The sequence below is a fragment of the Echeneis naucrates genome, chromosome 24, assembly GCF_900963305.1.
Source record: "Echeneis naucrates chromosome 24, fEcheNa1.1, whole genome shotgun sequence".
NCBI lineage: Eukaryota > Metazoa > Chordata > Actinopteri > Carangiformes > Echeneidae > Echeneis > Echeneis naucrates.
In genome coordinates, this window is record NC_042534.1 from 5,210,411 (window position 1) to 5,237,186 (window position 26,776).

Sequence of the window (26,776 nt, forward strand, 5' to 3'; positions counted from 1 at the left end):
CTACGTAAGTTTTCCTTTGTTGACACGTAGCGGATGCAAAGAATGCATCAAGGAAATGAAGATGCTATTGAGTGAAAGGGCACAAAAAGATATGAAGAGGACCAGGGAGCAAATAATTAATTCGTTGATCATAGCAGGGAGGGAAACACAAATTAACATAATGACGAGAAATTGACCATACCCACCTTCCAACCTCAACTGATATCGCCTGATCCCGAATACATTACACAGGCAAACAAAGAAGTCCTTATTAGTTCATCCTTGCATGTGTGTGAGTGAGTGATGTGCGAGGGGAGGGCGTTTGGTGAGTCTGACATCAGTGATTTAATTTAGCACCATTGTGTTGGGGCCAGGCCATTCATCTGGCTGCATTGTGTATGTGTGTGTTGTATTTAGAGTGTGACTGCTGTGTTTGTGCTCTTTGATAAGGCTTTCCACTGAGGCAGCGTTGTATTCTGGGCTTTTGTTTGTTTTTGTTTTTTTTTTGTGTTGTTTTTTTGCGGTTGTTATCATTGTTAAAGGCCAAATTGGAAAGTGAGCAAGGAGAAGGTACAGGAGAATGAGATGTATAATTATATATATATATAGCTGCTGAAGCTCTTCCTATGTAACATTTTCCAGAGACTCAGTCCGCCCCATCTTCACTAAAATTGTTTAACATCTTGTGGGTTGAATTATATCCTACGGCATGGTTAACTTACTTCACCACAACCCTGGGACATATTCTAACTGAGCACATGCATCTCTGTCAGCCGCCATAAGAAAGAACAGAGTGCCAATTCAGCACTAATCCCAGATTAGAGGTGAGGATGGACAAGCCATGGAGCTTCTACAACACAACAACAATGACTGACTGCATTAGTGTTGTGTCCACTGGCTTTGCTCAAATGACCTAACTATATATTAGCTTTGGCTCAGGGCTTCTTTTTGGCTACATTTAATTAATCATTTATACAAAAACTCTAAATACATCAGTCCTTTCCCAGCCTATGAAGACACACTGGTACTACAGAGGGTGTTGAAGCAGAAAAGCCTACCTACACATGCAAATTTACATACAGTATATTCCATAGATATTTGCATAAAGATTATGAATATGTGTATGCATCCTTCATATACACAACCAGTCAACATACTTTCCCATTCAAATGAATAGGAAAACGTGGCCAAACCTTTGACTGGTAGTGCACATGCATCTATATGCATCCTATTGCTGTAATTAAAGGCAGTGCAGGATTACGTCCTTGCAGCATATACATATTTATTAATGTAATTTTGTACACTTTTTGCAACTGCTGTAAAATAACTTTAAATTAAAGACAAAAATCATGTGCATACACAGAAGATGCGAAAACATGCAATGCTCCAAAACACACATATGCAGTAAGAGACACAGTATTCACCTCTGGTGGCTTTTAGCCACTTAAAATCTTCCAGATGACCTAACAGAGATAGACCTTGTCACATTCTTACAGTCTCGAGACTGATCCTTCCCCAGCACCACACTGCGCAGCCTCCAAGCTCAGCATCTCAGTCAGCCCTGTACGACCCCTATCGCAGCAAAGTCGCTGTGCTGTCGGGAGAAAGTGAGAAACCGAGGGGGACACATAAGACAACGGCGATGTCTCAGAGAGTCAAGGAATCTGCCTGTCACGCAGAAAGACTGAAGGGACAAGCACCTTCTGCCCTTAATGAAAACTGTAGTTAATCAAGCGCACCACAGCATACCTGAGTTTACGGCCAATGACCCAAAGCCTCCCTGTAGCATCCAACCGCCATGTCCTTATCCAACAAGTATATGCAACAAAGCACAAGCTAACAAGTGAGATGACAAACAGTAATGGTACACATAAAATCAGAAGACACTCACAGAAGATGTTGGTCCAAAGAGCACACACACACACACACACACACACTAACACACATATACCCGAGGGACTGAAGATAATGAGCCAATGCCCTTGAAGGAACACTTGATTGCCTCTGCCTGGTTAAATAAAAGAATGTTTCAATGTCAAACGTTCCCTCTGCAAACACGCATGTTGATGTGTTGCATGCAGAAGGTACCAAAGCTTGGAGGTGCGTCTGTAAATGTCTCTCCACACAGCCCCCACCACCCGCCCTGATGGTTACTGGGGCACTTATAAATATTGATGGGAGGATAAAAGAGATGAGGAGATGGGGGTGGAGAAACTGAAAACAATATAAAACCTTCATCATGTTCATAGTGCTCCAAATCAAAAAGCTTGAGTCTCATACAAGCATGAGTTTATGATACTGGTGTTTGCTCATATTTGAGAAGAGACGTCTGCCACATGTTTGATGAAGCTTTCAAAGTCATAAGGTCATACGTCTCAAAGAAGCCAGAAATGACGGAAATTTCTGTTTGTGGCTTTTATGTGTGTGTGTACAACTGACATGTTTGCAAAAACAGCTCCAGGGATGGATGTGACACAGTGTCTGCTCGGCTCCACTTGGGGCGGCACAGCTGGTATCAATTCCAATAATCAGCCAAGGCGATAAGCTGACCATCAAGCCACACACATGCACACACAGTGAAACAGATGGATACCACAATTAAAAGAAAGGGCATTGCCAATGTTACCACTGCAGTGACACCGGACCTCTGGGAGGGCAGATTCTTAGAGAGACGCTGTCACTTCAATGTCACTGACTTAAGGAGTCAAGGCCACATCTGTTAGTCCCTGGCCTCTGAGGGAGGGAAAATCCGGCAGTGAAAGGATATCATGATTTTACAATTGTTATCTAGGATGGAAATAATCAATGCTGCGCACAAGACAGGTTATCAATGACTTTTCTGCACAGCCAGCCCCTGTTGGCTTGAGCACTGATCAATTCACACCTTATCAAATCAGCACAACCATGTCCGTCACTGAATCGGTGTGTCAATGCATTGACTCCTCTCTCTGCTCTCATTCGAGGTGGAAAGAAAGAAAGATTTTGAACCTGATGGGCTCAAAAAGAAAAAGAACGTAACCTAAAAAACAGAGAGACAATGAAATCCAGCTCACGAGCCTTAGTTCCTGAAGAAAGTTGCATTCCTATTCCCTGAAGTCGACAATGCTGCGACGGTGAGCTGTCTTACTGAGGACACCTCTCGTTCTTTAGCATCTGCCGTTAAATGAAACCACACAATTATCCCCTGTGATTGGCAAAGGCTATTGCACAATCCAATAAAGTAGGATGAAATTTACACTTCTGTTTTATTGGCAATCTGACACCTCCAAGCTCTGCTGTGTAAACCGAGTCTGCATTGTTGAATTAATGCAATCATCCTGAGCACAAAGCAATTAGCTTGTGATTCAAGCAGTCGCTGTGATGCTATTTAAGGAAATTGCGTATATCCTCCCATTCAGCATTCTATCAATTATATCACCTTTCATCCACGTATCAGATGAGCTACAGCTTTGAAGTGACGACATCAAATGATGCACGATTAATGCTTTGCTAAATAAAAGTCTTCCAAAACCCCATGCACATTTGGAACACACTGTTTTATCTTTGCATATAAAAGAATTAATCTGATGTGCTCTGAAGCAGTGTTCAAAGATCTTTTGTAATAAACAAGTTGGACAGACTGTGGCACAACAGGAAGTTACATCATCTGCACTCTGACAACTACAATGATTTCTCCGTAATAACTATGGACATGAGCAACCCTCAACACAACAGCTATCAAATATATCAGCAGTAGTTAGCATGAATGTCAAGGCATGCGGTTGTGACTAATATTTCCCAGAGGGCAGCTTCTACGCACAGACAAACTTTGATCAGAGTGAAGTCCTCTACTGTAAAACTTGTGTAGTCCTGTGTTAACTCAGGGGGCGAGGACTGAGCTGGGAACTCAGGCCATCTTTGCTGCCAGCCAAATCTGAGCCCAACCGTAGGTCCATTTATCCCTCCTGGTTCCAGATCCTCCCCCGATCAGGTCCTCCGCCCTGCTTAAATGCTGACTTAATTTAGCCTTCAAATCGGAATAAACTCACATTTACAAAGTATTTCCTGATAGTCCAGGGAGATTGACAAATGAGTGCCATAGAGAAATGAATGAGTGAAGATGAAGCTAATCTGTATAAAATACAACAGAACATACTCGTTCATGGGATTTTTCATGCCATGGGTGTCTCAGGCTGATGGAAGGCGCTGTTTACCTCCGATGACCTTGTGCTCATTACTTTATTGGTTCTACACTTAACAATCTGAAGTGTTGTAGATTTCTTTTAGTGAACTTGTCTGCAGAGCTGCGCAGTGCTGGCTGGAGAGAGAGGTAGTATGTTTGCTGGAAAGCGGGGACAAACAAGAGTGAGGCGGGAATGAAGCCAAAGCAAGGGAGACAGTGGGGGAGAAATGGTTGGCTTACAACAATGAGGCTTGCTACCAGGTCAGCATTTCTGTCTGCGAGTCAGGTGCTCCGATCCAGCCACTTGTGTTGGCTGCAGATTGTGTGTGCACGCGATAGCGAGTGTTACAGGGGGTTTGGATTAGTGCAGTACAGGCTGGGTGTCAATGTGCAGACACTCACCTTCCTGCCTTCAGGGCTGTCCTCCTGTCCCTGATGGTCCCCCTCAAGTCTGGCCTCTTGTTCCTTGTTGTCTGAGCTGAGTCTCAGTCATGGCAGCACAGGACTCTCTCTTTTGAGGGCTTGCTCTGTTTCATTAGCATTGCAGACTCTGAGAACAGACCTCTGGAGACATTCAGTCCCAGGGGGAGTGAACAAAACCAATGGGACAATGCTGCAGCATGTTGAGCAAATAAGCCATGGGACCTCGTATCCAGCTCCTCGCTGCCGGCTGGGAGTGTGGGGTTTTTGTTTAGTTTTTTGTGTGTGTGTGTGTGTGTGTGTGTATATTTGTAGGTGAGTGTACATACCTCTGCAAAGCATGGAAAGGTGGATGAAACAGCAAAAGGAGCAAACTGTGCAAGAGCCTCTTGAAGATTTCAAGGGCACTGCACATTCACTACAGACTGATAGTGAATGCAAAGTAAGGACTTATTTACCGACAGAAAATCCCTGGTTGCAAAAAAAAAAAAGAAAAAAAGAAAAAAAAGAGAGAGAGCTGCAAATTTGCATGAGTAGAAAATCCCTCTGTCATATCTGTTCCATTAACCAACTGAGGGAATTGCATTTGTTTTACTCATCTTGTGGTTTTGTGGAGAATTACTTGCTCGAACCATTTTCTAGATGGGGTAGTGACTGAGCGTGCAGCTGCAGCTCTTGCCACCAGCAGGTGTCCAAGAGAGTGACTACAGAGTAGGTATTAATTTTTTGTTGTCTCAGTCAATAGATAGCTTGAGCACATTAGCGTCAAATCTTGTATCAGACCTAATTAGCTCATTTGCCTCCAACAGCTGGATCTTGTTTTGGTTCCACTAATTACAAACGTACCCCTGGACGAAATAACAGAACAAAGTACAGTAGTTTAACTGAGCGTGGTGAAGGGGCCACTCCACTAAACTGGGAAGAACAGCACTGAATGACAGCTGTTGGTCGGCCAGCAGAGTTAATATGAGTAGACCTGCAGGTTAAAATTAACCGCAAAAAAATTGACTAGGACATTCTTGAATTATTACCTCTGAAATGGAAAGTGAATTCAGGGGCCACCGCATTCTTCACAGCACTCGGAGTGAGCATAGAGTTTCACTTAATTTCATCATCCTGCAGTATGTGGGTCCATTTAAAAATCTAATATTTTCTTATTATATTGTGTTAAGTCTAATGTGCACATGCAGTCTCTCTCTCTCTCTCTCACACACACACACACACACACACACATATATATATACAATGGCTGACCCGGATTTCAAGGTTACACCAGTTATTCTGTTCCTCACAACACATTTGCATCAAACCACCAGCAAACAGCTGCCAATTAACCAGCAGCCTCTCTGTTAATACACACATATCACAGGCAATTATAGTGTTGGATGATCTCTATCTCAGACAACAGAATGAAAAGGCACACATGCACACACCCAACCACTATAACGCATGCACTCTGGGGAGGGTGGAGGAGGAGCAGCGGGGGGAGGTAGGTAGGATTTAGGTGTACTGAAAACACCAAATAACAGCTGATGTTTTAGAAAACAAGAGATGAATTGGGCGAGAGGGAACAGTGCAGAGACAAGAGGGAATGTTCTGTGCCAGGAACAAGGCTTTCAGGATTAGCTCTGTCATGCAGCTATGAGAGCAGAAATAGTGTCTGGCTAGATGAGGCCTGACAGACCAAACAGACACATAAAACACAGCGCAGTCTACACAACACACAGAGGGACAGTTTTTATGAGCGGAGAAAACAATGAGTGATGCACACATGCAGATAGTCCTCAAAATATGTGCATAGATTGGAATACCAGGAAGAAACACTCACATGAACAAATTAAAGTTTGTGTCTACAGCAGTCAGTCCTTAGAGCCATATGAGGCATCTTCCTCTTTTTGCTCCAACACCATGATGAAAATAAATACTATAGTACTGAGAAGAATCGTAATAAAGCAATTGTAAGTAACAGGATAGATAAGCCTTATAGCAAAAGATTACTGCAGGATGACTTTGCACATGCACATACATAAAAGGAGGCACAAATAATTCTTTTAATCCTGCTATCTGGAGTACACATGCACATCCACACACACACACACACACACACACAGCATAGGGATAATTTCCTTCATGCAGGAGCACAAAATTGAACTATTCATTATTGTCAACCTTGAAAACAGCTTCACACAGGCATGGTAATGAGAATTTATTAATGCCCACAGCCACTAGATGGCACCCTCTTCCCTTTCATTTCCAATTTAGCTTTCCATTCCTCAGTTGATCAGCTGACTCTCTGTGGGATGGGGACCAACTAGATGCTCTTGAAATACTCAGCTAAGATAAAGGCCACTCTATGACATTAAATTAATTTGAATGATGAAGAGCCCTATTTGGATTTCAGAACTAACCATCTGTAACATTTACTTCAACCTTGAGGATTATGGTCATCAAGGGCTGCCCTGTACCTGTAAAGATCTGCCACCTACCTATGTTGCGTTTTTCATACACATCACTCTGTCTTGATTGCTTTCAAATGAACTCTTGTGAGGTTTTATCAGCGAGAATATATCAATCAACCAATCAATCTGCTTGTGGGAGGTTGACTGCATCCAGCATGCCTTAGGCTGCGCAGTCAATACAATGACCTTCAAGAAAATAAAAGATTTACAGAATATTATCAGGCACAGCAGGAATCAAACAGTCATAGCCATAGAGTGCAAGTGAGATGACTTGACATTCTCAGTGCAATAAAAGAAATAGTAGATTTTCCAGCAACAGCCATTTTGTCCTTTAGATTTCATGTTCTACATGGATTGCTTCAGTGGGTGAACAGTGGCTCTGTCAAAGCACATGACTGATGAGGGACATAGGTGTGTGCTATAAAGATAAACATTAAATACGCTATGGACCACAGTATAAATTATATTGCGAAAGTATGAAAATCTATGATAAAATTGAAATGAAAAACATTACAAAAAACTAATTTACAGTCCTTTAAAAAGGTCAAAAAACAGACAAGAGCACTCGTGGCTCTAACCTTGATGTAGTCATGTTTTGGTCAGGTACAAGCCACAAGATTGTGATTAAACTAAGTGTTCAGACTTGTTGAGATGTGTCTGAGAGGAGAACTGAGACTGGGAGTTGGTGCCAATGACCATTATTTTTTCTTGCCAGCGCTCTTGGAACGTTTGTGAGGCTGCTGGGTGGCAGCAGAGGAGGGGGCTGTTTTTTCTAGAACTGCCTGCTGGGCCTCCTCCAGAGCTTGTCTCACTTCTTGTTCCTTCTTCACGGCTGCCATCTGACGGCTACTAAATGCCTTGCAAGCATCAAGAAATTTCTTACAGCGCTGCCCCAAGGCTGCCTGGAGACAAGACAGAGAGGCAAAGGGAAAGAAGTAACAGAATTATGTCTACCCAGAGGGAAAGATAGCTGAGTAAAAGGCCTTCTGAATATTTCACTGTGTTGGCAAAATCCCCCCTTTATTATTGTTTACATCTTCTGAAGACGATTTCACTAATTGTGTATTTCTTTCTGTTGTTACTGACCTGCATGTTCTCATACACCTCCATCTGGCGTCTCATTAGTTCTTTCCTGTTGAGCTCCTGCTGTTTCTGGTGCTCCACCACATTGTCTCGAACCAAGCGGTAGGTCTGGATCTTTTCTAAGCGCTCCCTCTGCTGGATCTCCTCTATGTGTGAGTCCATCAGCACTGGAAAATCCTTTTGGCGTCTGTGGACATACATACATGTCCATCATATTTAAAGCCTTTTAACTTTTCAATATTGTCTCTAACCAGAATGGTTATGTAATTATTCATGTATATTCAAAGCTTAATGCTTTGAAGGAGAAACACAGCACCATGTTGTTGCAAATTTTGAAAGAAATATTTGAAGGATTATATCATCATGTCAAATGATTGTGCATTTGATTCTGCCAGGTTTCAGATTTGACAGGCTATTTTGCGAGATGGAACAAATCAATGTTGACATAGACAGAGCAAATAAAAACTGAAATGTGGCAAATAAATGTAGAGACAGGCAGAGGAAATGATAAACACAGTGCTATGCCTTAGCCCGTAACCAAAGATAAATCTATTTACAGATTTACATCTGGGAAATATTTTACTGTTTGGACATGGGTATTACTTTTATTTGATTATGCAACTAAAATGTAATTATTTGTGTTTGTGAAAGTGCAAGAAACAAACAAGTTCTATGTGAGGCGGTTTGTGCGCTTGTTTGAGATACAAAAACATGCAGGAGGGAAGAATTCAATGAGAGATTAAGAGTGCTAGATGTGGATGCTCTATTTCCTGTCCTGCTGACCTTAATGAAGAGCTGAGGTCAGCGGAGGTTACAGTGGAGTTCATTTGGTTAATGAACATGCCCTATTAAACTTATTTCCCTGTGTGAGCATTGTGTGCGCAAATGCTACAAATATAGCATGCATAACTATGTGTGAGCATGACACAGTGCCATTTTTCATGAACCCTGCAGTGAGAGAGGTGGCTTGTAAACTAATCTGACCTCCCTAGTAGCCAAGTCCTCAGAATCTATGGCTCAGTTTGGAATGCAGGCCACAATGTCAGCAGTCATTAGCAGCTGGACACGGACACACGTTCATGCACGTGCATTCACATACACACGTGTGAGCTTACACGCACAGACGCAAGTATACCCACAGCAGGAGAGGATGGAGAGGTGATGGGAGAGGGGCACATCTCATTGGAGCGTTGAGCTCATTGGGGTCCTGAAATAGCTCTCTAATTAACAGACCCAAATATCATCTCATTTGTCATAGAGAGCGACGGACAGGGGGACAGATGAAGGGAGAGTAATGGGACACGGTAGTGGGGATACGCTTCCCTTCTGAAAACTCAATGACAGCAGTGGAAGAGCGGATACATTACATGTTGGCAAGCAGAAAACTCAAAACGCTGCTTTTGAGCAGACTTGAGGGATTTATTTGTCTAAACCTTAAAATATTAAGAATAATAATTTACTATACATTGCATTAACCAAAGAAGACAGCAAGATTTCTTTTTGGTTGCAGCTGAACAATTTTTTCATTATTCTCCACATAGGCCACACAGATATGTCTATACATGACATGCCTCACTATCCTCTGGAGTCCATGCATTTCCCTTTCAAACCAAGTAAAGTGTATAGTCTTGTAACACTGTTGATCCCAGCACTGATGAGGGCAACGGTCATGATCACAGGAAATCACTTACAATGTGTGCAGATAAGGCATGAACCAATCTGCTGATGAGGGTAAGGATGCTGGTACCAACATAGAAACATGCGTAGTGAGCATGTGCTCTTATGAATACAAACAAGTACAGTATGCACAGACACACAAACACCTAGTCAAGTGCACTCAGGCCTTGCAGCTGAGGCTCAATCTCAACCCAAACAGCTAACAAAGTGATACAGAACTACATTAAACAACTGGACTGAACACTGCATATTATCCAGAGGACCACACAGAAGAAACAGCCAGTGAGTAAAATACAAGGACAATGACAGGATGAGTCTGCCTTGGCTGTTTATGTACCGTTATCCATCTCTGCCCTCTAATCATACAAATAGATTTGTCAAGCTGAAATATTCTAAGCCAAGATCTGTTACAGAGAAGTACATAACTTCTTATGCCGTCCTGATAAATTAAAGAGTAAAATAGATAATAAAGAAACAGTAAGGACTTGAGAGGCAGGAAGGGTTGGAAAGCATCAGAGCACCTGATTAAGGGTGTGTAGTCAACGTGGGGATAGATGGTGGGGGTGCCAGTCAACTTTTGATTGGATGGAAAGGTGTCAGGGCCCGTTCTGGAAGGTGCTGTAGGAGAACCAAATAGAAACAGCTTTACTACCACATTGTTTGACAGACGTTATGGAAACAGAAAGTGCACAAATACATATGTCTGTGTGTGAGTATTGTACCGGGCTCTCCATTTACTGCATCATCTGCAGGAGCTTCAGCACTTGCTGGATCTTGGACCTGGTTAAGAAACTGGAGACGAGACTGTAACGCCTAAAAAAAAAGTTAAAGTTAAAGTTAAATATTCTGTCTCTGGTGATGAGGCTCATATTGAAATTCACAATTCACTGCAGTTTTTAGAGTTAAAAATGGTGGCTAGATACAGTAATTACATGTAATTGCAGCAACAGTTCTCTGATTACCTTGGCACAGCGACCTGGCGCCACCATTTCCCAAGCTTTTTTAATGGATATGATCTGCTCCATTCTCTCTGTGTCCTTCTTCACCTCAATGCTCTCTGCTTTATTCTTGTCAATGACCACATGCAGAGTCCAGTACGGCTTTGTCAGATCAAGGCTCTGTGGAAGTGTATACACACAAAGACGACAAAGCACACAGAGACAACAAATATAATGCACACACCAATCCCAGTTGAAGGTCACTGTGCAACAATGTGTTATGAGTGCCTCTTTCAATGAGTTTCTCAGACAGTCTGGTGCACAGCCAGCCAGCCAGTCACCCAGAATTATATGTCCTGTTCAGCTGTCTCGCCTCTATTGTATATAATAGATCATTTAGTTAATTTATGCAGAGAAAAATGAGCTAAAAATATTACAAAATAGATGAGTTCAGTGATGAGTTCAACAACAACCTCATTGCCTCGTTTAGAGGGAATCAGTGAAGAGGAGTTAAGTATCTACTTCACTGAGGTACATCAACACTCTCCTCTCAAAAAGGCCAATATTACTATTTTTGCTCATTTAAGTTTGCATGACATTCCACTGGACTGTATCTTAACAAAAACACAGTAGAAAACACCCGGTGAAAAAGTATGCACTTGTGTTAAGAACACAAAAGCAGCAGCCTCCAAGTGCATATTGACAGCTGAATTTGACCCAAAACTTTTAATGAATGCTTTATGTATCATTACCTATGAGACTATCCATTTCAATAAAACCAGAGATATCCATTTGTTTTGAGTTTGAAAAACTTGTATAACCCTGGTACTAATTTGCACCTGAATAACGTTGCAATTTATTGTTTTGTGTCACAGTGCTGTCGTGATGTATTACCGTTTCCTGCCTGGAGCCGGATTTGGACAAGGCACCTAGTTTCCCCTTCTCCTTGTCTCCTTCGCCTTTGCGGTTGGCTTTTGGTGTCTCATTGTTGGATGAACGCTTGAAGTCCTCCAGCTTGTATACTACATTTTTCAAAAAGAAGTAAATTAACTTATTTATAGATATCCATGTGATAAATACTGAGTATACTGAGTATTAAATGCTATTAGATATAAAAGCACAACTATTATCATAAACATTCTATTTAAAAGAACATTTGAAAAATGTACTTTTTTAAGGTTCACAAGAAAGTAAAGCAAATACTGTAGAATATATAAACTACGGCACTTATATATCCACGTATCCATGAAAGTGCCATTTCGGAGTGTGCAAACATACTTGACATTCATGCAAAATGAATTCAATCTTCGCCAAATGTTTGACATCTTTCATATACATACATGGAATTGTTGTGTCCTTTGTCAACTCTACCTCGTCAGCTCACTTCTACACCAGTTAAGACTCACCTGAAGGAGTGTGACGACAAGGGCAAACGCTGCATGCGTTGTATGGTTGTATGTGTGGTAGATGGCAGTGTTGTACTTTATAGATAAAATGAACATGCTCCCCTGCCTAGATGAAGCATCAACTAAGAGTCCCACTTCTCTGATAAAGATAGGCATAATAATCCTTCACGTAGCTGCCAAACTGAACAGCCTTGGTGCACACTCATTGAATTATTCTCATCTCAAGTCATGCCAAATTGGATCTGAATATCACTCTGTGATGAGGTGATGAAAACTGAATTTTCATCTGCACAAACCAAAATACAATAATCAATATAATGCATTAAAAAAGAGTTTCCTCTGTGAAAGCCTTACATTTTCTGTTAAAGAAAATCTCTTATTGACACAGTAAAGAAAATTTCATGATGCTAGACAAGAAAACGAAAAACTGCAGAACAGCATGTACAGTTACTGCAGATGGCTGAGTGGTTTAAAGGGGGATGCATAGATGTGTACACATTAAACATGCGCAGTACAGTATTCTGACTGCAGCTTGTTAAACAGCTTGTTAAAGGGGTTTCAAAGCCTGGCGTGGCATGTAGCGCGTGTGCATCAGTGTAGCATGTAGGGAGCATGATCAAGGGCATAGCCTCACCACTGAGACAGAGTTAAACTGGATGAAATTAATTCACTTTCCTGCTGAGATATTTCCCAGGGCACCAGGGGGCAAGAGCCAACTTCATCTGACTTCCCATTGACCCACTTTCACAAGCTCATCGGAAATCCACAGGAGATACATGTGGACATTGGCTAACACATGCACACACGGACAAAGCTGAACATACAATGGAAAAAAACCTGAACATGGGAACGTTGCTAACATGCACCTATGGTGTGTGGATTCATATATAGAAATATCCAAGCAGTAAGAAATGATTACCATTCATCTCACATGTGACCATTGCTGCAATAAATACAATGGTTCATCTCTGTAGTCAAAATGCTTCTGATATCTGGCTTGTTAATTTTGGAATACCTCCCACACAAACATAGGCATGCGCACTCACACACACATCATCTGTAGATTTCATGCCATGCAAACAGAATGGGTAAATACAAGGCCCTTTGTCAGGAGCAACTGAGAAAGGAGAAGGAAAACTCAACAACAGGAAGCTAGCATTTGTCTGCAGGCAATCATGCAAATTGTCACCTATGCAGCACTTTTTTTCACATTAGCATCCACCCAATGTTGCAATTAACTTATGGTCTCAGAATTTTTAAGAAGGCTTTAAAATTTCAAAGCCCAGATTTTTCAATCGATCCAATTTGTGCATGATTAGGCAGAGGAGTAGAATTGGTGGCAGAGGACTAAAGACCAGTGGGCACAAGGAATCACACTGTGATCTGTGAAAGCAGCTGTATTCATTTGGTTTCCATTATGTTTATGATTACAGGCTTCTTGCCAGCGTAACTAAAGAGCATTGAGTGTCTGGCTTGGCCTCTGACATAACCTACTGAGTATCTGCCACACTACACACTTAACACAAAAATTAGAAGTGCAAACACAAACATGGGGGAGCATATTCGAAAAAACCTTAAGGCCAAAAGCTGAAAACCTTTGAAGAAAACAAAAATTTGATCGCTTTATGACCGATTGCAAGGATATTTTTAGATATCATTTGGCAACAATGCATAATATTTATTTGAACTTTTATCTAGATTTTCCTGACAAAATTCATGTACATTTGCTAAATTAACTAAAACGAAGCAAAAAGTGTAGTGTTAACTGTGTGACTTTCATGTGTTTCACTTGAGTGACTTCATGGTGCTGACTGATTGATGTAATTGTACCTCTCATTTCATTCTTCTCCAAATCTCTGAGCGTTTGAACAAAAGCCAACTGAGATTCATCCAAATCCCAGCTTTTATAAAGCACTTCTGCCTGCACCGAATACTTATGACCCTGTGAAACAGACAATCAGTTAGTGTAAAACTTTCACATCGCAATTTAACACAACACAGCCAAAATTGACATAAGCACATTCTTGGCACGAAGAGAGAGAAGAAGCACAGGTCGTGTTAACCAAGATGACACCAGAAACAATTATTCCTCGATCCATCACACTAAGCAACAAAGTGGTAAGACATGAATGTGGGTGAGACTCTAACTAACAGTGGTAAACATATGCTACAAAACAAACATAAAAAAAGAAGCCATACATCATCCAGTGTTGACGTTTATAGTGTCAATACAGACGAATAATGTATTTTAAGGAACAGATTTATGTTTATTGTTTGTACATGTTCAATTAAGTCCTAAACAGAACTGGAGTCTTCACTATCACTCCACTATTACGGAGCATTGATGTGTCTAATGTGTGTCTCTGAGGAGCACACCGACGCCTTAATCACTGACTCTTTGCTTTAACTCTTGATCAGTGTTCTTAGTCCTGATCAATAGTTGTTTATTCTTGCCTGCTGATAATCTGTGGGATCAGACATTATCTGTCTCATTACAATTGATACTACTACAGTGTGGTGCGACTTCAAAAGTAAAAGTAAAATATTTGTAACATGTCCAAGGTGTTTCTTTTGTTAAATGGCCTGATTCACTATTGTAAAATGGTTTACCTCCACATGTATCAGTGACAGTCCTCACAACAAATAAATAAGCCTTATATAATTTTCTAAATTTTATGGAGTTTCTCAACAACACTGTCAGTGTCTGGTGTGGTTTTTTTGTGTGTATGTGAATGTAATGATAGTGCATACTATATACTTTGGCGATAAACAAACCAATGACACCAGGTCTGCTTTCAGAGAATAGAGTTACTGATAAATCATCCATGTATCACTGCTCCCTGACAAGTTAGGCAGTAACAACAAAACCCCCCTTCAGTCTCTGCTACTCTCCTTTTGCTAATTTTGCATGGGTGAGAATGTGGGTGTGTGTTCGTTCATGTGTGTGTGTATGTGCATGCCTTCAAATAAGGCGTTATCTGAATCTGGCAGTGAAATTTTGATATGAGCACAAGCAGCAAGAAAGTGGGTGAAGAAGACAGAGGGAAAGTGAGATGTGTGCCTGTGTGTGCACTCAAGTGAAATAGCAAAGTGTTTGAGCAACAGCAGATACCACACAGATAGTTGTCAGTGATACCGTAGTGTCTGTGATGAGACACTCTTCGTCTGATTTCCCACTGGCTGTTTGCAGGGGAGTGTCTACCACCTTGACTCCCTTGTCCTGAGTGGGGCTTCGCTTTTGGCTCTGGTTTTTCTCATCTGAGTAACTGGGTGCTATAACACAGATTTTAATCTAAGCATCAGTCTGGAAAAGATAGATGTGTCGTTGTGTAACCAACAGAAGCATCAGTAAAATATAAGACACCAGTGAAGAGTTACTGTTTGAACACATAGTGCAAACTAAATTATCATTTCATTTCAACCCAGTAAGATACTCTACATTGCTAGCTACACTAGCATTAAACTGGGCTGTGGAATTTAAAAATTAAAAGAGGTGTTTAGTGAATTTGAGAAAAACAAAACTTTGAATTAGTTGCAGAGCTTTAATATGCTGCATAAAGTATTTATTAGTTTTATTTTATGAACCTAGGACATTCAAAGATTAAACTCTTCTTTTGTGGTCCAAAAGGGTAATAACATTATTTACCAACCGCTGCTTACCTTTGTTGGCCAAGAAGCAGAACACAGGAATTATCACATGGCCTCTACCTGTGCTGCCAGCCACCTCTTTGTCCTGGTCCAGAACGGATAGATGTATCATTACATCTGGCTTGGAAGCCTGGAAGTGGATTGTTCCTAGGACATCTGTTGTCACCTGCACAGAGTAACTATGACAAAATTTCTAATTAATATAGTTACAATTGGTCCCCTAAAGTATTCTAAGTCCTAAATGTTGCCCTGTGTTGGCAAACTGTGCTTTACAATAAGAAAGCAATAATTCCTGAAAACTAATAAAATATAAAGCAGATGATAATGATTAACTTAACCTTATATAAAATACAGAAGAAATTCCATCATTCCCTTACCGACAAATGAGGTTTTTGTCATTGGGAATATAATAATGCTGGAATTCCTTCACTGAGAACGTGTTAAGTGGAGTCTCAACGGACAGTTTGGGGAGGGGTTCCCTTGAACCAATCAAGCGCATCCTCCACTTGGCACCAGCGAGGGGGGATTCAGGCGTAAATGCCTCTGCTACAAAGGTATAGCCAAGCTGGAATAACAGAGACGGAGAGGTTTGATTATTAAATCACAAATATTTTTAAAGGCAGTGCGTAAGACAAGTGCACATTGTGAAAATGTGTGTCAATTATAGTGAAAATTGCCAACAAAAATTCCAACTGCATAAATTGTGGGAGCTTCAGTGCACCTTGTTGGGTTGATAGACATGGGCTGCTGGTTTGTTAAAGACCATCTCCAGCTCCTTTCCTGTGTCGTTATTTATGATGTAAAGCTGACAATTCTGGATTGGGGAATAGACCTTTGGTATCAGCAGCATCTCCTTAGGAACTACGAACACCTCTCTTCATATACAACAAACAAAGTAAACAGGAAAGATTGTTTAAGCTTCTGAAATGCAAGGTTAAAGAAACACTTATACATATACAATACATATTAGCTTAACCAGCAAAATTGAAAGACGTATACATTGCTCAATTCACCCAAATATTTTAAGACAATGCTCTAACCTGAAGACCAAGATCCAGGAGTTGGCTATAGTTTGAAGAGAGACAGAGTAATCAGTATAGGTGATTTTGGTCCAGTCATCCTGTTGACAGGCATAGAGCGCCACTTTCCTCTCAGTGTGGTCAATAATATACCTGCCCAGGACACACAGAGGGGAAGAGAACCATAACCCTGTATGAAATATATAAATTAAAAGAACATTTATACTTTGGACTTCTTTTGATGTTTGTCTCAGTTATAAAAACATATGCTCAAAGGCTCACAATACAAAAAAAATCCCCACCCTACCTACAACGCACCCATTGACAAAACTATGAACACTCATGCCCACACATACTTCCCGAGGCAGCGGGTCATTCGGCAGACGCTGCTAGCCGATTGGAACAAGGAGAAGATAAACAGCAGATGGTACCACTGGGAAAAGATGGAACACAATGTGGAAAATGCTCCCTGCCTGGGCGCCACAGGCCTCCACAACCAGGAGAGGGAGCATATTCTGGGCATGCGGTGTAGCAGAGAGGCTACACAAATGGCACAAAATGTAAACAGCACTGGCATAACACTATGGAAGGAGTGACAACACTTAGGCAGTTTAATATGTGCTATGTTTAGGTACATGAAGCAAGCATTTTAAATAAATGTATCTCTACTTGGAGGACTTGTTGAAGTTCTGTGTTTGTATGAAAGGTATCCCTTATTTACCGTAGCAAAAAGGAAGCATGTTTGTCTTCATCTAATTCAGTATTTGGCCACATTTCTGAAAGGATCTTAGAGGCACTGATATTCTTCTTTGTGCCTGTAAGAAAGTGAGAACACACACACACACAGAAAATTAGGAACCATTGAGAATAAGCACGATTTATGTTAATGCTGGTTATCAAAGAGAGACAACAGGCAGACAGACAGAGAGGCAGGAGGCAGAAATTTTAAGATACAAGTGGTGTTTTGCCGTTACTTTGAGTTCTACTCTGAAAGTGCATTGACAAGTAAATGTATAAAATTTAAGAGAATCATGACAATTCCATCTTGCACAAGCGGGACTTAGCCATTTACTTACGAGTTCTGCATCACCATGAGCAATATTTTTAGCATTGCTGGCAGATGGGTTCCATAATAATTTGAATATTTTGGATACTTAAAACCAAATTTTTAAATTCTAAAACTCTAATCAAAAATCCAACAACATGACAGTACTGCATTGTTCTGTGAAAATACTGCATCCATATGTACAAGTTATTTGGAGGCTGTCAATGTCATGTTTTGTGTCTGGAGAAGAGATGGCTAGCTTCAAGCCCTGACAACAAATTTTCTCTGCTATCCGCAAACAATGGTGCAACATCAAAATAAGTAAATTACCACTATCTCTACACAAAAGAGTTTACCAAGAATAATATAACTGCTCAATAGATTTGGCAGTGACGCTGCCCAGCTTTCCACTTCTAATTATTTTTTCATTCTTTTCTATAAATTGTCCAATGTTGCCTCTTCGACATCTTTCACTATGGACAGGTTTGCCTGCTAATTTGGTAATGCTGTGCATTGTGCATGTGTGTGCATTTCCCACGTGTGTATATCTCCTCTGTCTACCTCATCTGTTAGGCTGCATTAGGTAGGGTGGCAGTCTCATCAATACATATTTGTGCCCCTGCACAGAGGCTCAATATAGGCCAATGGGCACAATCAAAAAGTGGATGTTGCGAGCAAAAGGTGTTTTGTTTAGTCTCTAAATAATAATCTGCAGATGAATCAACATTTTCATCAAGCATGCTTTAGTTTTTATAACCCTACCATAGGTTTCTTGTGTACTAAATTGCTGCAAATCTATCTGTTATTCAAAGAGTGATTGATAATGATATTTGAATAATATTTTCCATGTGTATGTATTGATTCATTTACCAGGTTTAGAGGCATTAAGGATTTGTCGCACCAAGTGTCCTTTAAATCGAGCTTGTAGAGTGGTGACTGCCTTCACTTCCTTGTCTGTTGGCTGCCTATCTTTCCAGCTTTCTGGAGGCTTTGACTGTTCATCTTACCGTAGAGTAATTAAAGAAAAATGCAAGTTATGGGTGAATATTATATTACTGTGAACATCCCACAGTGAAAACCAAGCATAACAACATATAACTTGCGCTATACTTTGATAAAAGTATTTGGGCAGAGTAGTTGCCATGCAGTTAAAACAGTAGTGTTCAGTATTTGGCACAAATAAACACTATGATAAATCCATGACCACAATATTAAACATTTAGTATTCTAATGTAAGATTTATAAATAGACAAGCAAACTTCACAAATGGCAACTACATGCAGGGAAGTCTTCTTTGCAGGCAGTGGCAAAAAGTGAAGGGTCTGCAGTGAGAGCCAGTACAGCAAACCTCTCCTCTGCCGTCAACTTCCTGCCCAGAGCTTCATGCAGCAGATAGTAAATTGCAGCATTAAACACCTATTAGACAGAAACATGGACACAATCAATCAATTACCAAGGAATACAGTAATTTCAATTGAAATTGAAATTGAAGAAGGGGACATCTGCGTATCACCATAAGCACCTTGCGGTGTTCCCATTTTCCCAGGGTGGTATTGATGTTTTGGGGACAGTGAGCCTTTTCTAGGATTCCTCTAGCCGTAAGCTGGTTCTGCTCATCACTAAAGGAAGCTACCAGTCTGGACAGAGCTCTCCAGACGATCAAAGCCTGCTCAGTGAAACAAGAACTTTCCTGTTAAAAGATGAAGGTAATGGAAAAGATTTTCACTTCTACAGTTTAAACAGATGCCAACATGTTAGAGTGTTTTTTGCATGACTGTTTTTTTTTTCTTTTACAAAAAGTATATAAACTGAGGATTAGATTAGAGCAGATTTTATGTTTTGCCATTATACATTAACCCATGGTAGCATTTAATGTTTTTCACATGAAAACATTGGAGCAGTCAGTGGCATGAAAGAGCAGAGAATTCACCTTTGTAAGTTGTGACATGATGGTTTCTTCATCCCCAAAAATGAAAGGTGTCTTGCTGCACAGATGGATGTGGTAGCCCAGTGGTGCCTTTGTGTGAAAGGACAGCACATGGCGCCTGGAGGCAAAGGAGAGAGAGCAGAAAATTTTGAAAACAGGTAAACAAAATCCAGATTTACTGCACACTATTAGTAGTAGTAGGGATGCATCGATACCACTTTTTCCCAAAAAGAGCACTTGCTTTTGAATACTCATCGATAAAGTTACTTTGAATTTTTTTAATTTTTCCACAGATATCGTCTGTTATTTGAACAATATTCCTCAGTATGATTTTCTTGTACATGCTTGACTGTACTGCAGTGAAACCTGTGACAAAAACTGTCATATACTGACAAATACTGGCAATTTTATGACTACGAGTACTTGTACCTGGTTTCAGTAACCATCCTCTGTTGGTATCAGTGCATCCCTGAGTAGTAGTGTAATTTTCAGCCTTTTTGGTTTGTCAGATGCTTTATAAGGTGCTATCGCTTTAAGTTTTCAGCCAAAAACATAAATAGATTTTTAGTGTAGATTTTTTAATAACACAACTGTCCCTTCACTCACCAACCTGTGCCCCCACAGTGATTGTACACTCAGAGAGAAAATGTATGAAACAACAGCGCATTCCACTAAATCAAACCCCGTTCTAGTCTCAATAGAGGAACTCTGTCAAGTAATAGTTAATAGGTCAAACAGTCAGAGAGCTGTAGCCTAATGTCCTCTCTGCCAAGTGCCATGCTCCATTCACAAGATCTGGTCAGACATAAAAGAGCGGAACCCCACTTACTTGGCTCCATTAGCTTAACATAATTCAGCCATCACAGTCAAGCTAGATGGATGGTCACTGAATCAGTGCTGGGCTGGAGTTGTAGAAGAACAGGCAATGACAGAAAAGGCCAGAAATGGGAAGAGAAGGGGAGGAATATTGGGCTGCCAAAGAAAATAAAGCAATGGACACATGAAAAGGAAGAGGGAAGAAAGTATTACGGAAGAAGAAATGTAAAAATATCTTTAAAAGATTAGTAAAGTTAAGTAAGTTCTAGTAAAATAGATGGCAAATACTGTGCAGATACAAGGAGAGAGACACAGAATAAAGTCTTAAAAATAATTGATGCCCACCACCATGGACATATCAGCTATTATCTCTTAGAGAGTGTACTATGGGGCATATGGGCATTATAAGTTGAGTGCTATGTGTATGATTATGGCTCAGTGGTAATTGCACTGCTTCATACCTGCACCTGACCCCAGAAACTAGGCCCTCTGCTTCTAGGCCAAGTAGCACCCATTAATAGAGACTAGGACAGATGCTTTTTACTGCTTTTCAGAGCATCTGAGGTAGGAAGATAACCTGTGATAACTTTATAACAGCTTCAAGTACATCTTTCCGTTGCTACACAAATCAACCGAGAGTGAAATGCTTTGCATTTGTATGATGAGAATTAGTTTTGAGTATAGATGTCGGGTTATTAGGTTCAAATGTGAAGATTTCAATTTCAAAAGAGTTGACAAAAATGCATCTTGAAAATTGGTATAATTGAAATAGGCATAAATGGTTATTATAAAATGGAAATATTGATTAGATCAGGGTTATATTTACAAGAATCAAACGTACTACAATATCAAATATTCTGCACACTACTGGAATTAATACACGTGTTTAGTTTATGATGTCCCAGTGACCTTGATCAACGTGGAACTCAGTACTCAGAATGCCTCATTCTATTTGCATATTAGGAAAAAATTCCTTGTTTTGGGATAGAGGAATAAATATCATTGCTATCCTACCCTGGAGGTAAATTAAGCATGGCTGCCTTAGAGGAGGTCGTCTTGATGGTGAGAGCAGGAAGTTGAGACTGCAGACTCTTCCAGGAGTGTGGCTGAGCGATGAGAATTGCAGACCTACCCGCTGCTGACATTTCCTTCCCTAAATAGATTTGCAGAGGGGTGTGAGAAGATGTACATGTCATGATATATACACAAATATTACAACCACCAGGTCATATTCATAATTAATGGTCTTTATATGAATATTAATGGTATATTTTAAGAGTATATTCACAATACTTGGATTATCAGAAAATCCTTTTGTACCGCAATATTTGTGTGTGCTTATGTAGATAAATCCTTACTCTCATCAGCTGCATCTCCCCAGAGAAGCAGAGCAGAGAAATTGATGAGAATCTGGGAAGGTTGCAAGCTTTCAACACACAGGTAGTGAGTGCCTCTTACCTCTGGACACTTGGTGGGACACAGACACACACACTGACTTAGTTATCAGCGTAAAAAGAGGCAAGTAAGAGATAAAGAGAAAGGACAGAGAGCCGCAGGGAGGGATGATGGATAAAAGGTGACTTAGTTGAAGGGAGCCAAGAGGAAATTACAAATTGAGGCAAAAAGGAGTAGAGGAGGTAAGAGTAGGATGGGGAATGAAGTAACGTAAGAGAAATTTGTAAGGTAGACAGCGAGAGAAACAAATGGGGGGATAAAGAGAGGGGCAGAAAAAAAGACCAAGAGAAAATGCAGAGAGCATACATGCCAAGAAAGATGAGCAGAAATTAGTTTATTGAAATGCTGACAAAAGGAAAGTGCATTTCATTGGGTCCTCCAACAGCTGATCTATGCTACACTGTTTATTCCAGCATTTGACAAAAACGCTTCCACTGAATAATGGGTCATTCAAATTCAACTCAAAATATGAAATTCATAAGGAATAGTATAACGTGCAAGGTTCAGTTGGATCTCACATTGCAAAAGGTAGGCTTGTGTGCAATATATGTCAGTGTGTACCTCAGGGCTTGCTACATCAGATGCCATGGAGAGGGATCCGGTGCTGTTGCTACCTGTCGCAGTTTTGGACAAGACTGTGCTCTGCAGACAAAAGCTGAATTAATAGCAATATATTGGACAGATACATTATTATTAGTGTACAAATTTAGCAAAAAAATTAGATAACATCATTGGTGGAAATTGAACTGGGAGAAATCAACTATTTCTTTATTTCTACCTTAAAGTGAGATTTATGGATATGATGTGGGTAGAATTGTGATTTATGGAACACCAAGAGAGTCCTAAAAGAAAAACAGGAAATGACCACAAATTTGATTGAGGCATCTAATGTTATTTTCATGACTGTTTCCTAAGTACATATTTATGCATTGTGTCTCACTGAAAGCATTTAGCAAAGTCATCCAGCTCCACCCAGGTCTGCTGTAGCAAGGGTTCGACAGAGGCTGAGAGCTGCTGAGATACACATTCCTTTGTTGCAGTTTTGGGCCGATCTAGAGATGGATTATAGAGCATAGAATGTTATTTACAATTATTTATTGTCATCTAAATATATATCTGCAGTAACTGAGTTAAAGAAAACTAATGTTCCCATCAAGCTAGGAAGTCATAGTTGACTGGTGTTTTTCATGCTACATTTACCACCCAATGAATATAAAAATTGGCTGTGAAGTCTCCCATTTCAAAATGCTGCAAGTAGCAAAATGCCTTTCCTCTTGTGACTCATAGCAAGTTATCCTAGACTCAAATCATTATCTTAAACACAGTGAATCAATTTGGCCAAACTCCCACATAATGGCATAGTGTAAGCGCGCATGCATATCCATACTCCCACTCATCGACTCCTACTATCTAAAATCATGCAGAGCAAAGTCATAGACATATGCACACAGACACACTTTAAACCCCAAAACACATATACACACAGAGACTTTCACTGCCCCCGAGCTCTACTCAAAGCGAGAGTCTAAACAGAAAGCTACGGCAGCAAGGGCCGGCGTCTCTGCTGCTGAGCAATGGTGGTCTGCTCACTCAAACTGCAGGTGTTACTAAGCAACTAAACGAGGGCAGAGAGAAGGCAGCGAATTGGCCAGTTGTCATAAGACATAATATTAGTCCCATCTTCTTCAAAATGTTGGAGTTATGGAGAGAAGGATGCATGGAGTGCAGGTAAGAGATGCAAATTCTTCAAATGACATTGAATGGACTATATTGCACAGATGATGTTCAAGTAATAATGAAGGCTGTTATAACAAGCCTAATAAACCAGAATGAATGAGAATCTGCCCTTTCTGGCAGCCTGATTTTTATTAAACCCTTGTGTACAGACAATGTACAGATTATTTTCATCATTAATTGGTACTCCAGCATTGCAAAGGAACAGCTTTTACCGTTGGAGATGTCATTGTTGTCCTTCTTCCTGACCTCTGCAGTAACCTAGAGGGACAGAGAGAGTGAGAGAGGCATGAACAGTGAGCTGCTGATAGAGTAACACTGTCAGAGATACGCCTCCACCCTCTAGTGATTCCATGCCAGCTGTGGTGTTGCGCCATTCTCGTTGAACACCATAGGACATGAGACACGGTTTAATGTGACAAGGGCTGCTCCTCCCCTGCTAAAAACACCACCAGGGAATACCAGCTCTAATTTACTTCAACTGTCAATGACAGATGAGGAGTTATTATGTTGTTTAGCATGTTATTTCTCTTAGAGGGACATTACTCAACAGTTCTGATTTCATGCTCGCCTGCCCAACATAATAAAGGAATACACTTAATAGGTCTTTATTAAATCCTATGAAATATTGAAATCTGCTGTCTGAGCATCTACCTGCATCTACCGACCAACTTTCCCCCAGGACACTGGAGGTTTGTTTGTTGTTTTGTTTTTTTTTTGTTTTTTTCAAACCTTGCTCCCGTAAGGAAAATCTGAGTGAATGTCCAACACTTTATTTTGCACTGAAGAAGAATTATGACTTTGTGACATATAACTTCACAGTAACCCCTACTAAGATTCACCGATGAGTCAGAGTGAATGTGTGTGTGAGTCACCACTTATTTGATCAAGTATCCAGGGACCCAGACATACGGAAAGAGGCATTGTGATTGGGAGGCACACTTGACCTCCTCTTCACCATACCATCAACTCCTTCCTCCACCAAATGTGTGTTTGTGTGTGTGTTCATGAGAGTGCATTAAAAAAAAAAAAAAAAAAAAAAAAAGCTATAATATACGAATGGTATGTCCATTCCACCCACATCATGCCATTCTCTTTGATCACATTTCACAGCCCAAAATGCATTTTGGGAAGTGCAGTTCTTAGGCATGAACAAACTGAAACCATGGATGGGCTTAAGTGATTTAGTGATTAACTACATTCCAAGCACATTAGAAACAGCATTAAAACCGCACACTTACTGCAGGGTCTAACCCAAACTATGTTGACTGAGTGGGCCACCAAGGGTATTAAAAGACATCATGTGACACAACCATTTTTATTCCAGGGGCTAGGCATAGAGGTTGAGCCTGTTGGTCAGCGTTGACAGAAACAGAGGGAGCAAAAACTCATTCTCATTTCATGTACAGCCCCCTCAGCACATGACCCACCACGTGCTTTGTGAAGAGTGGAAATGCACGGTCACTATAAATGTGGCACACGTATGGCATATACACAAACCAATCCACACAAATGAAACGACACATCAAATTAGCATGTCCATACTGCCCTAGCCGAACCACTCTATAACTGGTCACAGTTACACAAGAGGGCGATTAATATGAACGCTATTTTTTCTATGTATGCTAGGAGTGAAGTGTAATAATGAACCCCCCAGGAGATGCAGACACTGATGGCTCACCATCTAATTGCACTGCTTTTTTCATCAGCACAGTACACGACCTCTCCCTTTATGAAACCCATGCGCCCCATTCACCACCACCACCACACACCAGAGATTCTTTTTTTCCCATATCTCCCTTTTTCTTGCTCTGCTTTCATCTCTCCCAGTCCAACTGTCACTTTCTTTCCATTTTTCAGTCCCCCTTTCTTATTCGGTACAGTTTTCCTCCTCCCCTCTTTATCCCCCTCTATCTCACATTTCTGTCCTCCTCTCTTTGTCTCTGCTCTGAACCTCTCCCCCTTCATCTCCCTTCTATCACTGGTGTTCTCTTTAATGCAGATGTGCCCCTGGTCAATGGTGGCCTGGCTGGGAGACAACAGAAGCAACTTTGAGACTGAGGGATGGCAGGCTTGTTTTCACTTCAACAGCATACTTACAGAGTGGAACGGGGGGGCGGTAAAGCAAGGAAAAAGACAATTTTACAGAGAGTTGCTACTGTCTTAGTTTTTCAACAGTTAGCTTTGCCTCCTCCCTATTAAATAAATGCCTCTAGGTCACCGCAAATTAATTAAGGTTTCATACCTAAAATAAACTGCTGTAAAAATGTTCAATACATTTGAACCCAGCAGACAATATTTCTACCTACCTCTATTTTGTCAATGCTCTTTGCTAAATTAGTGGCACATTCAGCTGCATCATGCCCAAGGTCTTCTTGGTCTTCAGTCTCTTTTCTCTCAGCAATGGACACCAGAGTGGATCCATAAATATGCCTCTTCTGAGTGCTCTGCTTGGCCTCTCTAACACACAAAAACACACATTATTCACATAAGGTGGATTCAACATATCATCAGCATGACATAACTGTCCTCTCATTGTAACAGCAATTCATCAAATCATCCAAATCACAATTGAGTCATGTGTGTCACATGAAACACATCAAATGACATCAGAGAAACATTTCATTTTTGCTTGAAAATGTAAAGTTAGTATCGTATTAGTCAAGTGGAAACCAAACTAGTTTCAGTTTGTCAGCTGGCTGTATGTCATTTCCCTGTTGGAGGGAGAATGGGGAAAGAAAAGGGAAAAAAATGGTAATATCATACTGATAATGTACTTTATCCATCACAATATGGAAACTTTTTCATTCATAGGGAGATCAGAGAACGGGTTATCTAACTGAGCAGAGAGGTAGGAACAATAAATCAAATTTAACTTCTGATTTTTAGATTATTTCAGTGTACATACAGCTTTGGGACTGTGCCAATGCTCCTCTTGAAACAGCAGGAGAGAAAAGGGCTGCTGACCTCAATGAACTGCTCTGGTTTTGACAAAGGGAGCTCTGCAA

General features: G+C 40.6%; 1 protein-coding gene across 1 annotated transcript in view; it reads right to left on the reverse strand.

The window, feature by feature from the left end:
- Positions 1-6,225: 6,225 nt before the first annotated feature.
- The window catches only part of adgb (androglobin), a 31,340-nt gene continuing 10,789 nt past the window's right edge, over positions 6,226-26,776 (reverse strand). Inside the window, exons 11-36 of the mRNA XM_029497090.1 lie at positions 26,677-26,770; positions 26,078-26,228; positions 23,984-24,029; positions 22,975-23,086; positions 22,813-22,876; positions 22,596-22,676; positions 21,938-22,046; positions 21,594-21,732; positions 19,767-19,881; positions 19,359-19,502; positions 19,114-19,252; positions 18,707-18,838; positions 17,513-17,606; positions 16,813-16,944; positions 16,494-16,647; positions 16,150-16,337; positions 15,785-15,951; positions 15,261-15,397; positions 13,955-14,066; positions 11,613-11,740; positions 10,743-10,898; positions 10,503-10,593; positions 10,302-10,398; positions 8,107-8,290; positions 7,733-7,922; positions 6,226-6,236 (exon numbers count right to left, since the gene is read on the reverse strand). Coding sequence (XP_029352950.1) covers positions 6,226-6,236; positions 7,733-7,922; positions 8,107-8,290; positions 10,302-10,398; positions 10,503-10,593; positions 10,743-10,898; positions 11,613-11,740; positions 13,955-14,066; positions 15,261-15,397; positions 15,785-15,951; positions 16,150-16,337; positions 16,494-16,647; positions 16,813-16,944; positions 17,513-17,606; positions 18,707-18,838; positions 19,114-19,252; positions 19,359-19,502; positions 19,767-19,881; positions 21,594-21,732; positions 21,938-22,046; positions 22,596-22,676; positions 22,813-22,876; positions 22,975-23,086; positions 23,984-24,029; positions 26,078-26,228; positions 26,677-26,770 — 3,167 coding nt within the window. The remainder of the gene's footprint in view (positions 6,237-7,732; positions 7,923-8,106; positions 8,291-10,301; positions 10,399-10,502; positions 10,594-10,742; positions 10,899-11,612; positions 11,741-13,954; positions 14,067-15,260; positions 15,398-15,784; positions 15,952-16,149; positions 16,338-16,493; positions 16,648-16,812; positions 16,945-17,512; positions 17,607-18,706; positions 18,839-19,113; positions 19,253-19,358; positions 19,503-19,766; positions 19,882-21,593; positions 21,733-21,937; positions 22,047-22,595; positions 22,677-22,812; positions 22,877-22,974; positions 23,087-23,983; positions 24,030-26,077; positions 26,229-26,676; positions 26,771-26,776) is intronic.